This window comes from Stenella coeruleoalba (genome assembly GCF_951394435.1).
Source record: "Stenella coeruleoalba genome assembly, chromosome: 4".
Lineage (NCBI taxonomy): Eukaryota > Metazoa > Chordata > Mammalia > Artiodactyla > Delphinidae > Stenella > Stenella coeruleoalba.
The window spans coordinates 71,086,030-71,101,193 of NC_137149.1; the positions used below are offsets into that span (position 1 = coordinate 71,086,030).

General features: G+C 36.6%; 1 protein-coding gene across 12 annotated transcripts in view; it reads right to left on the reverse strand.

The window, feature by feature from the left end:
- The window catches only part of FRYL (FRY like transcription coactivator), a 293,018-nt gene that overhangs the window by 128,516 nt on the left and 149,338 nt on the right, over window positions 1-15,164 (reverse strand). For all 12 annotated transcript variants that reach the window (XM_079919426.1, XM_079919427.1, XM_079919433.1 and 9 more), the window contains one exon: window positions 8,228-8,427. In XM_079919426.1, coding sequence (XP_079775552.1) covers window positions 8,228-8,347 — 120 coding nt within the window. In that variant the 5' untranslated portion in view covers window positions 8,348-8,427. The remainder of the gene's footprint in view (window positions 1-8,227; window positions 8,428-15,164) is intronic.

The window sequence follows — 15,164 nt, forward strand, 5'->3', positions numbered from 1 at the left end:
ATTCTGAAGCTTATCTATCCAAGAGCCCCAATTTCCTTCTCTCATTTATTGCTATAACTTCATGAAAATAAACTCACAAATGTATCTGCCACTGAAATTTAAAAATTCCTAATCTAACTATCAGAGAAGCACATTTCTAACTAATTTAATTGGGGTCAGTAAAATACCTGAATTCCACAGCGCTTGACTTTCTTAACAGGGAAAGGTTTTTGGCATGTCCTTGTCACTTGAGCCCTTATATGCTAAGCACACTTTGGTAATTATCTTGCAGACAAGTCGTCAATTTCTAAAACCAAGTATTACACACTACAAACATGTAACATGATGAGGATCCCATCCAATAATATATAGGCCCAATTAACTACCTCTAAAATTTAAGTATAACAGTAAGTCTCATAGCAAGTCCAATAGAACATTGGTTGTTTTTTTTTTGGTTTTGTTTTTTTAGAACGTTGTTTTTAAAAGTATGTAAAAGTTTGAAAATTACTGAGCTATCCTAATGTGAATTGTGTATTTAAAACCTGGGCTGGGGGTGGTGTAGGAGAGATAATAAGCTGTTTCTTACCAACTTATTTGACTTATTTGATCCCCCTCACTTGATCCCTCTTTTCACTGTAATATTAAATTTAAAGGTCTTCAGTAATATTTTGAGGAGTGTTGATCTAAGTAGTTTATTACTCACATAGGGTATTTATACAATAAAGTACGGCCAAGCACACTAAAAGAGAGCAATAACCTTCTCAGAAACACTTACACTGTTTTCTTATACCTCACACTTTTCACTTCTCAACAAACTCATGCTTTCTCAAAGATTTCTGAAGATCTGACATCCTCACAGAGCTTTCCCTAAACCAAAAAGTGAGGATGAGTTATTTTTTCCATAATAAGAACTCAGAAATAATGTTTGAATGCAAAAGAACACTCATGTTACCATCAGTACAAAAATATGAAGTAAGTGTACTGCACTAAATGCTGTATAAATTACTAATCAAGGACTCTGTATTAACCTCTCAGTTTGATTACAGTATGGTTGAGGATGGCCTAATCGTTGTCAAGCAGATGTACTTTCAATGTGAGATTTTGAAAGGATAACTATTTAAAACATGTTTATAGTACATGCAACCCATTGCCACACAACTAAAAAGAATGCAAATTATTCTCTATATTCACATATAGACGAATGCAAAGACTTATGTACCAGAATGTTTACTGTAGTATTTTTTTTCACAGTAGCCTCAAGTTGGGGTAAGTCCCAAACAGCTTATCCATAGAGACTGGTAAAAAAAAAATTTACAGTACTTTCTTTTATTGAAACAATATTCAACATTAGAGAGAAAGAGACAAATATATATGGGCTGATAATAGAACAATCTCTGATTTACATTGTTAAAATAAAAATAGGGACAGAAAAAATATACATATAAAAACTCCCATTTGTGTTTTTTAAAAAAAATAAAAGATGGAGGGTGCTACAGAGATTGATAAATAATAGACATGAAAAATGGTATACTAAAAACTATGGACAGTGATGATCTTGATCCAGAATGGAAGGAAGAGTCATTATTTTTATTACATAACCTTTAAAACTATTTCCACTTTTTATAATGTTATTATTTCATAAGAATATAACAGATCAATAATGAATCTAAGGTGCACAATCCTTTACACTCTAAATTTGACCCTTTAGTATCTACGTATAGAGGACCAACAGCAACATGTAGCCTCCAGGGAAAGCAAAAGAATTTACTGAAAAGATTTTCGCCACATAACAGTGATACTGAAATATTTCAATAATTTGCAGCTAAAGATGGCAATCTCTCCTAAACAATCGCTGTCCTTGAACAGCTAAAAGTCTAATGACAGAGCAAAGAAAATATATATTATCTTAGACAGACTTTATAGGATAGGAAGTTGCAATGGAGGTGAAGGTTTTAGAATGACCACTGAGAAGATGACATTTAAGTCACAATCAGAGGGAAGTGAGTAAGCTTGCCATGCAGAGTGAAGGAAAGATAATCCAGTCAGTACCTTGGAACTCCCCAAAGGCTCAGGAACTGGAGAATTTCAGTACTATGAAAGAGTGGGTGAAGGTGAAGTTAAAAATAAGAGGACTGGTTGAACGATAGTTTAGGAAACATTTAGACCCTCCCTCCCATTCCCTTCACCCACTCTACTTAGCAGGTTGGCTGTCCCTCCAACCTACTCACAGAGGAACCGCCCTTCTTACGAAAGGGCAAAACAGAGATGTTGACCGGGGGATACTACAGTTGAAGACAACGTACCACACTGAAGACACGGAGCTTAAGTAAAAAGGTATATACTAAATATCAAAACCCCCAGTTATCTTCTGTCTCTACATCCCCAGAATGCTAGCAGCCAAGTCTCAACCCTCCCATTTGGGCTACTGAAGGACTCCTCCAAGGGACTCTAGCTTCCAACAAAAGATCTGACAGTGATGGTTCAGATGATTACACACTAAAGACCACAGTCAAAAAGGTCCCTCCATGTACACAGAGCTTCCAATCAGCTGTTTAGTGCCTCAATCATAATAAATAACATATAATATGTTATAATAAGCATGTGAGGAGAAGTGGAAACTAACAGAAAAATGCAGTTTGGAGGAAATAAGAGATCAGAAACTCTTTAAAATACATATTTAATATCAAAAAAACAGTGGACAGTGCAGAGTTGTAAAAATGCTGGGCCTAAACCAAGTACATACAGTCTAAATCAGCAGGTGATTGGTTAAAGCCCTTTTTCCTCTCTTCTTTTCTGGTCACTGGCAATCTAAAACAGTAACAGATAAGCTTGGATGTGTCTGGATCATTACCCAGGATTGAGCTACCTCCTTTTAGGAAGAAAGAAACCTAAGGTATTTGATTGCATAGTTTGCAAGCTGTAATTTTATTCAATGGTTGCCCTTCCTTGTTTTTCGTTTTTTGTTTTTGCGGTACACGGGCCTCTCACTGTTGTGGCCTCTCCCGTTTGGGAGCACAGGCTCCGGACGCACAGGCTCAGCGGCCATGGCTCATGGGCCCAGCCGCTCCGCGGCATGTGGGATCTTCCCGGACCGGGGCAGGAACCCGTGTCCCCTGTATTGGCAGGTGGACTCTCAACCACTGTGCCACCAGGGAAGCCCTGCCCTTCCTTCTTGAGTCTTCCTTCTAAGATAAAACTGAAATTGTGGCTAAAGTCAAGCTCAGCTAATCTTCGAATCTTTTGCCTTCCTTAACCTCCTTTTATTGTGGCTTCTAATATGAGAATGAAAAGGCCAGTTCTCTCATTTTAGTGATTGATTAAATTCTTTTAGCAAAAGCCATTCACATTTGTGCTTCTAAGTTTTCGTGTAACCTACTGTCCATCTGACCATGAGACATGCTAGCCTCCTTTTATGTATCAACTCGTGGATGCTGTTTTCTTTAAAGAGACCCCATGACAGTTTCATTCAAGAACGCAAGAGAGTCATCTTGAATGGCTGTTTATTACTGGAAAGGGTACAAAATAAATTTCAAAATAAATGAGATCACAATAAATGCATTTGAAGCTATAATAAAAACCTTGTGATAATGTTAGATTAAATGTATTTTCATTATCTAATCTTGAGGCTGGGTAAACGATACACCATCTACTCAGACTTGGACATAAATGAAACAAAGCTGGCAGAGATCTGATTCAGACAAGAAGAAATTACGCTGGTATATAGGAGTGAGGCGGGTAAAATCTGTAAAATATGATGGGTAATTTCTCAGCCAGTGTTTGTCCCTGGCTGCTGTCGTCTACAACACTGGGGGTTTTCCTGGTGTGTCAGGAGGAGTAAGCAGGGATGCCTCTTCTCTCTTAAGTGTGGTGATGGGGTAGAAACACCTATTTTCTAATGGAATCCTCACCACTACTCACCATAACTTAATAATCTCATTTTCAATTACACAGCAGATGTTTCTGAAATTAACTGGTAAATGAATGAATAAAATATAGTCAACATCAGACTATTCTGAAAGAACTATCAGAAGCTCTGGCTAACACAATGATACTATGCTTTGTTAGAAGAAAAAGGGCACAGGCCACAGCAATGTTCCTAAGGCTACATTCAATTTAAAATACAAACTTTTACTAAGCACCTACCACCAAGGGCAGTGCTGCAGGTACAGAGGAAAAAGAGACCTGGTTCCTGATATCAAGTAGCTCACATCAGAAAAGATAAACATGTAAGCAATTAACCATAATATGACAATGTCAGAATCGAGGAGTATGAACAAATTATTATGGTAAAACAAAGATTCATTTAGTTTGGGGAAGAATCACTATGTTAGAGGGAAGATGTGGGAAGTTGGAAGAATGAGTAGAGGTTTAAAAACAGAGGAATTAAAAGCATTTTAAGACTTCCCTGGTGGCGCAGTGGTTAAGAATCCGCCTGCCAATGCAGGAGACACGGGTTCGAGCCATGGTCCGGGAAGATCCCACATGCCGCAGAGCAACTAAGCCCATGTGCCACGATTACTGAGCCTGTGCTCTAGAGCCCACGGGCCACAACTACTGAAGCCCGCGCACCTACAGCCCGTGCTCCGCAACAAGAGAAGCCACTGCAATGAGAAGCCTGCGCACCACAAAGAGTAGCCCCCGCTCACCACACTAGAGAAAGCCCACGTGCAAAAACGAAGACCCAACGCAGCCGAAAGTAAATAAATAAATGACATAAAAATAAAATGACACTTTGAACAAAAAAGCATTTTAGATTGAGAGAAAAATAAAAAATACATCAGAACAACAGAATATATAGAGGATACTTTTTTTTTTTTTGCGGTACGCGGGCCTCCCACTGTTGTGGCCTCTCCCGTTGCGGAGCACAGGCTCCGGACGTGCAGGCTCAGCGGCCATGGCTCACGGGCCCAGCCGCTCCGCGGCATGCGGGATCTTCCCGGACCAGGGCACGAACCTGCGTCCCCTGCATCGGCAGGCGGACTCTCAACCACTGTGCCACCAGGGAAGCCCTAGAGGATACTTTTAAGTGTCACAGCACACATCAGGATAGGAGAATCATGAGACATTACACAAACTGTAACAAGACTGTGAAGAGGCTGAAATGACTCACCAAGAACTTTAATTTAATCCATAGCAATGAAAAGGAAGCAAGATTTCTAAAGCAGAAAGGCAATAATATTTGTATTTTAGATGAGGAAAAGTCTGGTGAGAACAAGGAAAATGGGAAGGAAGTGGACCACTTCTTGACTGCGTAGAAGGCTAATGCAATGGCCTAATATGACAGAACTTGGCCCTGAGCTAGGACAGTAACAATGGCATTGGGAGAAAAAGGAAGGAGAAAGATGGAAAATCACCATATTATAGACTCATTCAAATTAGGAAGTTTCACTCATATTTTAACTGTTTTACTCTGAAGACTTTCACATCTCAAAATTAAAATTCCTTTAAGAATATAAAATATTTTAGAGCTCTTAGGACTATAGCACATGGTGCTGTTTAAAAATATTTTATAAAATAGGTAAGTTTTAAAAATGTGCTGTGTAAGTTGCAAATTGCTGAAGCCAGCTGATTGCTGAGGGTTCATTATAGTATAACCTCTACTTTTATCTAAGTTTAAAAATTTTAATAAACATTTTTTCAGGCTTATTGAGATAAGTAATAAATAAAAGTATAATATATTTAAAGTATACAATGCGATATATACATATATACTGTGAAAGGATTCCCACCTTCAAGTTAATTAAAACATCTATCACCTCACATATTCACTTTTTTCTTTCTTTCTTTTTTTTTTTTTGGTGAGAACACTTAAGTTCTACTTTCTTGGCAAATTTCAGTTATACAATACAGTATTATCAACCATAGTCACCACGCTCCATAAACTTTTTCTAATGTATTTTTTAAAAAGTGGTTCCCTTTCTGACTGTACGTTATTTAAGTAGGCTAGTGTAGCGATCTATCATGTAATTCATAGACCATGGATGAAGAAAATAACATTTTATAGAGTAAGTACATTTCTAATCAAGCCTTATAATCACTAATTCATATCTATAGACTCTTGTAATCCTAATTTCTAAAACAGAATTTTATATTTTATACATGCTGTAAAATATATATACATTGGTATAAAAACATTAATTTGATATGCAGAAAGTAATTGTGGAATGACTTAAATTGAATATGGTGAGATGCACAGCTTTAAAATATACATTTTGGTTAATGATCTTTTACCTATTATTATTTATTAAACCTCAAATACATTATTTCATAGATGCTTTCTTCAGAGTAGTTTCCTCTATTTAATGATCAGAAAGAAACTCGAGGCATGCATGTACCCACACACATACCATCATATTATGAGTAAGGTTAAGTCCTACTTCACTAAGAAAATTAAGAATCTATGATACTTCCTCAACTTCCCTTCTTTCTTAGGTCATCATTATTCTCTTTTCCATTCCTTTCCTCCCTTCCTTCTGAGGAAGGACAGCAGATTGAGTTAAGCCTAACTCTTCACTCTGCTGCTTATTGGCTTTGGGCTTCAGACAAGTAACAAACCCTCTGAGTCTCAAAGTGGCAGAGAAGACCTATCGCTAATCCAGTTGTGTAAGGAATAAATAAATTTTAGCTATTACATCCTCTACCTCCATCTTCATTATCATCACCGTACTTCTAACCTACCAGCGTGATCTTGATACATCCCATATCCATTCCCTTCAAACCCAAAGAGTTGCTTCCTAAAGTTATATCATCCTGCTAAAACTGTTCTCAGGCTGTTTAATTTCCAAGTCCAATACGCTCTTCCTCAGTGTTCACTGTGTTCTGCCTCTCTATATTATTTGACAAGAATAATGCTATTCTATACTCTCTTCCCTTGATATTATCATGTGCTCTTTTAGCTTTATCACCCTCATGTAGATGATGCCAAAATCTATATTTCTTGTGAGTTCCCAAAAGGAATCTCCAGCTACCAATCAAATAGTTCCACATGGTTTAGATCGCTAGTAGCTCAAGCTTAACATACACAAAGGAAAAATTATCTTAATCACCTTTACTACCCCAATAATATTCCTGTTTTCTTTACCTAAGTAAATACACTACCATCTTTTCTAACACTTCAAAAAATCTTTAACCCTTCACTCTCACTCGAAACACCTACTCCTAATTATGTGTCAAGTTCTACTGATTCTGCTTCTGTTGTTTAATCTCACTTTTTTCTGCAACCACTTCTCCACTGTTAACGCCCTAGTTCCCTAGCTCTTTTCATTCCAGCCTGAATTATATACAATAACTAAACAGTCTTTGCCTTTCATCGGTTCTCCCTCTTACTGCCCAACCACCGTATTATCTATCATAATAGCCACCACAATTCGTTAGAATCCAACCCAGACATTTGTTTTTGGTCTTTTTCTTCCTTCGTCACCATAAGCTCGACTCACACAGAGCTCCTCACATTCTTTAAGTATCCTCGTGTACTGTAAGTTCAAAGCTGTTTACGTGTTCATTATAAGTCTGGCTACTGTCACATCATTAACTCACAGAATGTTTTAGGTTTTCTCTTATGTTTTATCTGTCTCAACAATTCCCATTGGTGAAATCCATTTTTGTTCTTTGGTGACCTGCAGTAACTTATCAAAGTGGGTTCTAGAGTCATTACAGCTTTTTAAATCATCACTTTACTACTGGCCTACCCCTTAATTTTTTTGAAGACTTTTATTTTTGAGAGCAGTTTTAGGTTCACAGCGAAACTGAGTGGAAGGATAGACTTCCCATATTCCCCTGTGCCCTTACACGCATAGCCCCCGCCATTATCAACATTCCACGCCAGAGGGGTGCATTTGTTATAACAGATGAACCTACACTGACACAGCCTAATCATCCAAAGTCTACAGATTGCACTACAGTTCACAACGGGTGTTGCATATTCTATGGGTTTGGACAAATGTATAATGACATGTATCCACCATTATAATATCATACAGAATATATTCATTGTCCTAAAAATCCTCTGTGTCTGCCTATTCATCCCACCCCTACCCCTGCCCAACCCCTGGCAACCACTGATCTTTTACTGTCTCCACAGCTTTGCCTTTTCTAGAATGTCATACAGTTGGAATTATATAGTACGTACCCTTTTCAGATTGGCTTCCTTTAATATTTTTTCAAGTATATTATTTTCTTTGGAAAATTTGTAATATAAGGGTTAATGCAAGTCAAGAAAATACTGGATTTATAGGTCAGCTCTACTCACCAAGGGTTCAGCCATTACAACTTCAATTTTCTTTTCAGCTTGAACAGCAAATTCTGCAAAGAGGCTCTTGATGACATATTCACCAGGCTTGACATCCGGGTCAATCGTAATGCTTGACATGATGATATTCTTTTTCCCCAAAGTGGAATGAAAGTTGGAAGAAGTGCAGCACTTATTCACTTTGCTGACTTGTGCTGAAGCTAAAAATAAAAGAAACAAAAGAACTCTACTTTAATAATCAACTCAATTAGGCCAACCATAACCACCCTATTTAATATGTATCCTCCCCCTAAATCCCATCCAGATCTCCCAATCTGTATTACCAGACTCTATTTTTGTCTATTACACTTGTCACCTTCTAACATACTGCCCAACGTAACTATAATTTAGTTATATATTATGTTTACTATGTACTCTTTTTCTCCCTACCCTACCGTTGTAAATGCTATTAGAACAAAGATCCTCTTCTGTCTTTTTTGTTCACTGATGAATCCCAGGAGCCTAGAACAGTGCCTGGTATATATACTAGGTATACAATAAATATGTATTGAATGAACAAATGAATTCTAAACAAAGTTATGTGCAGTGAAGGAAATAAAACATGACTCATAGGACTTTTCTTTGAATCATTCAAAGGAGAGATAGGGATGATATCAACTGTGCCTGGCAAACAGGGCTTCGCATCAAGTGTGGCACAAAGAGAGCACACACCACTGCTTGCCGTTTATCTTCACCTGTTCTGTTCCTTTGACTACCTGGGCAGTCTACCTGGCTTTTATCTACAGTTTATCCAGTCACCTCAATCTTCCAGGCTGTTGTATATTATAGACCCTCCCATTCTCTAACCTCAGCTTGTGACATCCCTTTGGCCTGGAATATTCACAGAGAACCTCCAAGAATGTGCTCCTCTCCCTCAGGCTGATCTCTAGATACTACCCTTTCAATATGCTGTCCTATAAATAACTCCCTCCTTGAAACAGGAAGCAGAACACAGTTTTTCAAAGACTGAATTTCTGCTTACGTGTATGTGTGTATATAACCACAGGACAATAAATTTAATCTAAATAAACACACTCCCAACTTATAAGGAATTGTTCCGTCAACTTAAAAAAAAAAAAAAGAAAACCCTACTCTACCAAACATAGTATGTGTCAAGATATCTAAAGGTAACTGTGATAACACCCAAAGAAAATTCTAGAAAGCAATATAAAGTCAGGTTATGGCAGTCACTTCAGAAAAAATAATTTGCAAATTTAAGAAAAATAAATATTTTTGAAAGACTGAACTTCCGGGAGTTCCCTGGCAGTCCGGTGGTTAGGACTCCACACTTTCACAGCTGAGGGCCCGGGTTCAATCCCTGGTCGGGGAGCTAAGACCCCACAAGCTGTGTGGTGTAGCCAGGGGGAAAAAAAAAGACTGAACTTCCAAATACCAAAGAATGGCTTACTTTCATGTCCTATTCATTATCTTCATTTACTTACTTATTTTTTATAGAACAGAATATTTTCCTCCAAGGTTAAGATTAGAAGTTAGTCATACATGATGCTTAAATATTTAAAATAATAATCTAAAGAATGTTATAAACTGTTAATATTGCATCTAAAATAAATATCTTTGTATCACATAAAATTAAAATATAATATGTAATGTATTCTAGAACTAAAATTATATAATAACAATTCAAAACAAAAATTCACAGTCCTTTGAACACAGTGCACACTATTTATTTTAAACAATGACTTGTTTGTTTACTCTGTTTCATGATCCAACACTGTGTATTATAAAGGAGAGAATGTGTTAACAAACGTCATTGTGGGGAAAGGAGATCTTAAATTTTAAAAATTTATTCTGAGTCATTAAGAATATTCTATATTTTATATCCACACATGTTGAATAACTCTTGGGAATCATAAAATAGTGGAAAAGCCTACCCAGATAGTTTCTAGAATTTTAATTTACATTTTAGAAATAAAAATGAGGATGAAACACTTTTAAGATTTTGACTTATGGCAGCAGATACAAAATATATATTTTAATTAAGATTCATAAGATCATAAGACAGTTACAAAGTTTCTTTGGCTTTAACTTTACAATAAACGTTTTAAACAAGAAGCTATGACAGACTTTGGCACTTGCATTCTAGACTCTGATGAAGTATAATCTTAATAACATTGTAACCTTTAAAGTCTCCTCAAAAAGAAAAAACTTTAGTTAAAATGACCTCTCAAAAACTCACCCTTACTGTCTTCTACTTCCTAAAAAATCATAAACATAAATTAAGCATAAACAACTATTCCTACATATCATAATTGCATATTTTAAGAAATTTGCCAATACAGCCAAAAGTTTTAGGGAAACCAGTATTTATCTTCCAGATAAAGGTTTATCTTCCAAAGACCTGCAGTATCTTCCAAAATAAAAATACTTCAATTTTTTAAAAAATCAAATTTTAATGAAAATTACTTATTAAGAGTTAATCACTTTTACCTCCATCCACAAAGCTCTAATGAAATCAGTTAGAAAAAGACCCACACCCCCAAACTGAAAACTGGACAAAGGACATGAAGAAACAAGCTACAAAAGATATAACAGAAGAAGCCAGTAACCATGAAAATAATATTTAAACTCACTAATATTTTAAAAATAAATAAAAATTAAATAATACTTTTCATTTATCAAAGTGGTTTCCCCAAATTGTGTATTTCATTATAATGTTCAGCTTTGGTGAAGATATGTGATTTTTTCTCATATTCTGCTAAGAGTTAAGAAAAAGGGATGGTCACTCTAAGCAGGGTAAGAATGCTAGTTTACACATAACTAGATTAACCTGATGTCACCAGGCTGCTTGAGTTAAATATTTTATGAGGTTAAACAATCCTATTTCTCTACATGCTATTAAAATTTTTTGAAAATTTTATATAAGCCTACGGGAGAATAAAGACATAAATGTTAGAGTGTTAACTCTTAACACAATTCAGGCATTGAATTACAAGTTGTAAAAACCCAATGTCAGATTAAACATCCTTGGAATATAAATCTATAAAACTCTGATAATAATAAGAATATAGTAAGACCTGAATAATTAACATATAAAATTAAGATAAAATATAAAAATTAACCTAGCATGTATACTCTTTCTCTTAGATAAGGTGCAAATAAAACATAAATACAGTATTTTTAGACAGCTAACTCTCTATATAGCACTGTTCTTAGCATGTTTCATTTAAAAATTACCTTTTTCATGCTCATAAGACTCCTATACCTTTATAAGATAAACTGAACTTCAATGAAGGAGAACAGACAAGGGAGAAGAGACACAAAAACCCTAAGCTGATACATGTTTGGTTTCATTACTTTACAGCAGCGGTTCTCAGTGTTTTCTAGCTCTATTATATTCTGATGCACAACACTAAACAGTAACATCCCCCAAAATGCACAGTGACTCAGTGACTGAGGTGTTTTAGATAAGGATGAGTAGGGGAGGGTGGATGTAGTTTTAAAAAGACCCCAGTGGAGTCTATGAAAGCTGCCTGCAGTACCCTCACCCCCAAAAACAGGTCTTTAGGGATAAAAAATTACTACTTTGTGGTCATAATCTTATATATACATGCATATTACACACATATTTACAAAGAGATTTATATAATACAGAAAAGTAACAAAATACCACACAATTGCTTACTTATTATAATTATTTACTTATATTGGTTAGTAGTAAACATGTTGATGACAACCTAAGAAAGAAAAGGTATAAGGTAAATGGCCTTTGAACAAGATCAAAAGTCAAAAATATCTCTTATTTTAAAAGGCAAAAGCAAAATTCTTAGTTTAAAAAGCAAGCCTATCCCAGCAAGTTATTTTGTGGCTATCAACAAACCGATTCTGAAGTTTATATAAAGAGGCAAATGACCCAGAATAGCCAACACAATATTGAAGAACAAGAAAGTTGGAGGACTGACACTACCCGACTTCAGAACTTACTTTAATGCTACAGTAAACAAGATAGTATGGTACTAGTGAAAGAATACATAAATAGATCAGTGGAATAGAATAGAGAGCCCAGGAACAGACTCACAAAGACAGAGTCAAGTGAAACTAATCTTTGACAAAGAAGCAAAGGCTATCAATGGAAGAAGACTTTTCAACAAATGGTGTTGGAATGACTGGACATCCACATGCCCCCACCCCAAAAATCTAGACACAGAACCTACATCTTTTACAAAAACTAACTCGAAATGGATCATAGGTCATAGATCGAAATGTAAAATGCAAAACTATAAAATTCCCAGACTATAAGAAGGAGAAAATCTAACAGTTCTTGGGTTTAGCTATGACTTTATTAGATACAACACTAAAAGCACAACCCATGAAAGAAAAATTGATAAACTGAGCTGTATTAAAATTACCAACTTCAGCTCTGCAAAAGATACTGTTAAGAGAATGAAAAGACACAGACTGGGAGAAAACCTTTGCAAAACACATATCCGGTAAACTGTTATCCAAACTATATAACAATTCTTAAAATGCACTTAGAAGATAAACAATCCAATTAAAAAATGGGCAAAACATCTGAATAGACCCCTCACCAAAGAAGACATACAGATGACAAGTAAGCATATGAAAAGATGCTCCACATCATACGTCTTCAGAGAAATGCAAGTTAAGACAACAATGAGATACCACTGTGGATGGAAAATGTCACCTGCCACATCAGTAAACAAAGGGTGCTGCCAACGTCAAGCCATTAGCCACTGCAGCCCCCCCAACATGCACTCTGAGGATGGAGAAAAACAGGATACTGGCCCTAGACAGTTAAGGTGCATATCAAAGGAATGATTTCAATGAGCCCAGACTCTTGCATCTTTCTATGTGCTAATGGATTTAGCTCACAGGAAAGTGCTAAATTCACTAACATGAGATGTGTGGGTTTTTTTAATTAACAGTAATCTTTTGATGTTCCAACGACCTGGTTTTTTGTTGCAAAAACTCCTATGTATCCTAGCTCCTCCCTTACCTCTCAGGAGCAGTCCCTCAGAGCTATCTTAGAGGCTGCGTCCTAGGCCGAAGTCCTCAGCACACACAATTCTCAACTTTTAGGTTGTGCTTTTTTTTTTTTTTTTTTCAGTTAACACCACTACACAACTATTACAATGATCAAAATCTATAACACTGACAAAAACAAATGCTGGTGAGGATGTGGAACAACAGGAACTCTCAGTCACCACTGGTGAAAATGTAAAAGGGAAGGCAATTTGAAGGTTTCTTACAAAACTAAATATATTCTTACCACACAACACAGCAACTGTGCTCTTTGGTATTTCCTCAAAGGAGTTGAAAACATATACACACAAAAACCTGCACACGGATGTTTTTAGCAGCTTTATTCATAATTGCCAAAACTTAGAACCAATCAAGATGTCCTTCAGTAGGTGGATGGATAAACAAACTGTGGTACATCGGACAATGTAGTATTATTCAGTGCTAAAACGAAATGAATTATATAGCCATGAAAAGACTTGGAGGAAACTTAAATGCATGTTACTAAGTAAAATAAGCCAATCTGAAAAGGCTACATACTGTGTGATTCCAACTATTTGACATTCCAGAAAAGGCAAAACTATGAAGACAATAAAAAGATGAGTGACTGCCAGGGGTTGGAGGGAGGGAAGGATACATAGGTGGAACACAGAGGTTTTTTTTTTTTTTTTTTTTTGCGGTACGCGGGCCTCTCACTGTTGTGGCCCCTCCCGTTGCGGAGCGCAGGCTCAGCAGCCATGGCTCACGGGCCCAGCCGCTCCGCAGCATGTGGGATCCTCCCGGACCGGGGCACGAACCCACGTCCCCTGCAACGGCAGGCGGACTCTCAACCACTGCGCCACCAGGGAAGCCCAACACAGAGGATTTTTAGGGGCACAGTACTATTCTGTATGACGCTGTAATGATGGATGCATGCCATTATACATTTGTCAAGACCCACAGAATGCACCACACCGAGACTGATATTGTAAACTATGGACTTTGGGTGATTATGATATGTCTATGTAGGTTCATCAATTGTAACAAATGTATCACATTAACGTAAAATATCAATAGTAGGGGAAATGGGCAGGGCTGGGAGGGGTGGGTAGCAGAAGCGGGTACATGGGAACTCTCTGTACTTTCTGTTCAAATTTCTGTAAACTTGAAACTGCTCTTCACACAAAAAAAAGTCTAATATTTTTTTTAAAAAGAAAGAAAAGCCTACTCTATTCCTGTCAGCCAGAACCAAAGGTGCCTGAGAAGAGTCACAATAAACAGCAGGCCAGGCCAAAGCTTAAAACAATAATGTACTTGGACCAAGAGAAGAAAACAGTTTACTAAGTCAATTACAATAAAATGTCAAAAACACAAATCAGGTTATATGGTAGACAAATTGAAAGCAGAAACAAAGATAGCAAAATCAGATTAGGGAATGAAAGAAAACTTCAACTTCTGGGGAGGCCAGGTGGATTGGTGTATCTTTCAACCAACCATCCAAAGCAAAACTGTACATTTGAAAGCAACTGTTTCTGAAGAGAAGAAAAGAAAAGTAATGTGCACGCTGTACATGTTGAGAGGTACAATATGAAAGCATTGTTTGATGGGTTCAGCACACAAACACAATTTGCTATATAAGGCAAGGTATACCTCAAAATTCCTTCATGAATGAAGGAATCTCAAACCAGACACCATGCACTTCTTATGGAAACAAAACATTATTTAATATTTATTAAGATATTTTGCATATTATCTTATTTTATGCTAACAAACCAAATCTTATTTCAAGCGATAAGCTGATAAACGCCTCTTTTTAAAAAAAAAAAATTGTGTCCTGGTTTGCAGCATTTGCTAATTTCCATCATGGAAATACTCCCATCATGGCTGATTTCAAGCTGCCGATAATTTAACAACCAGATGG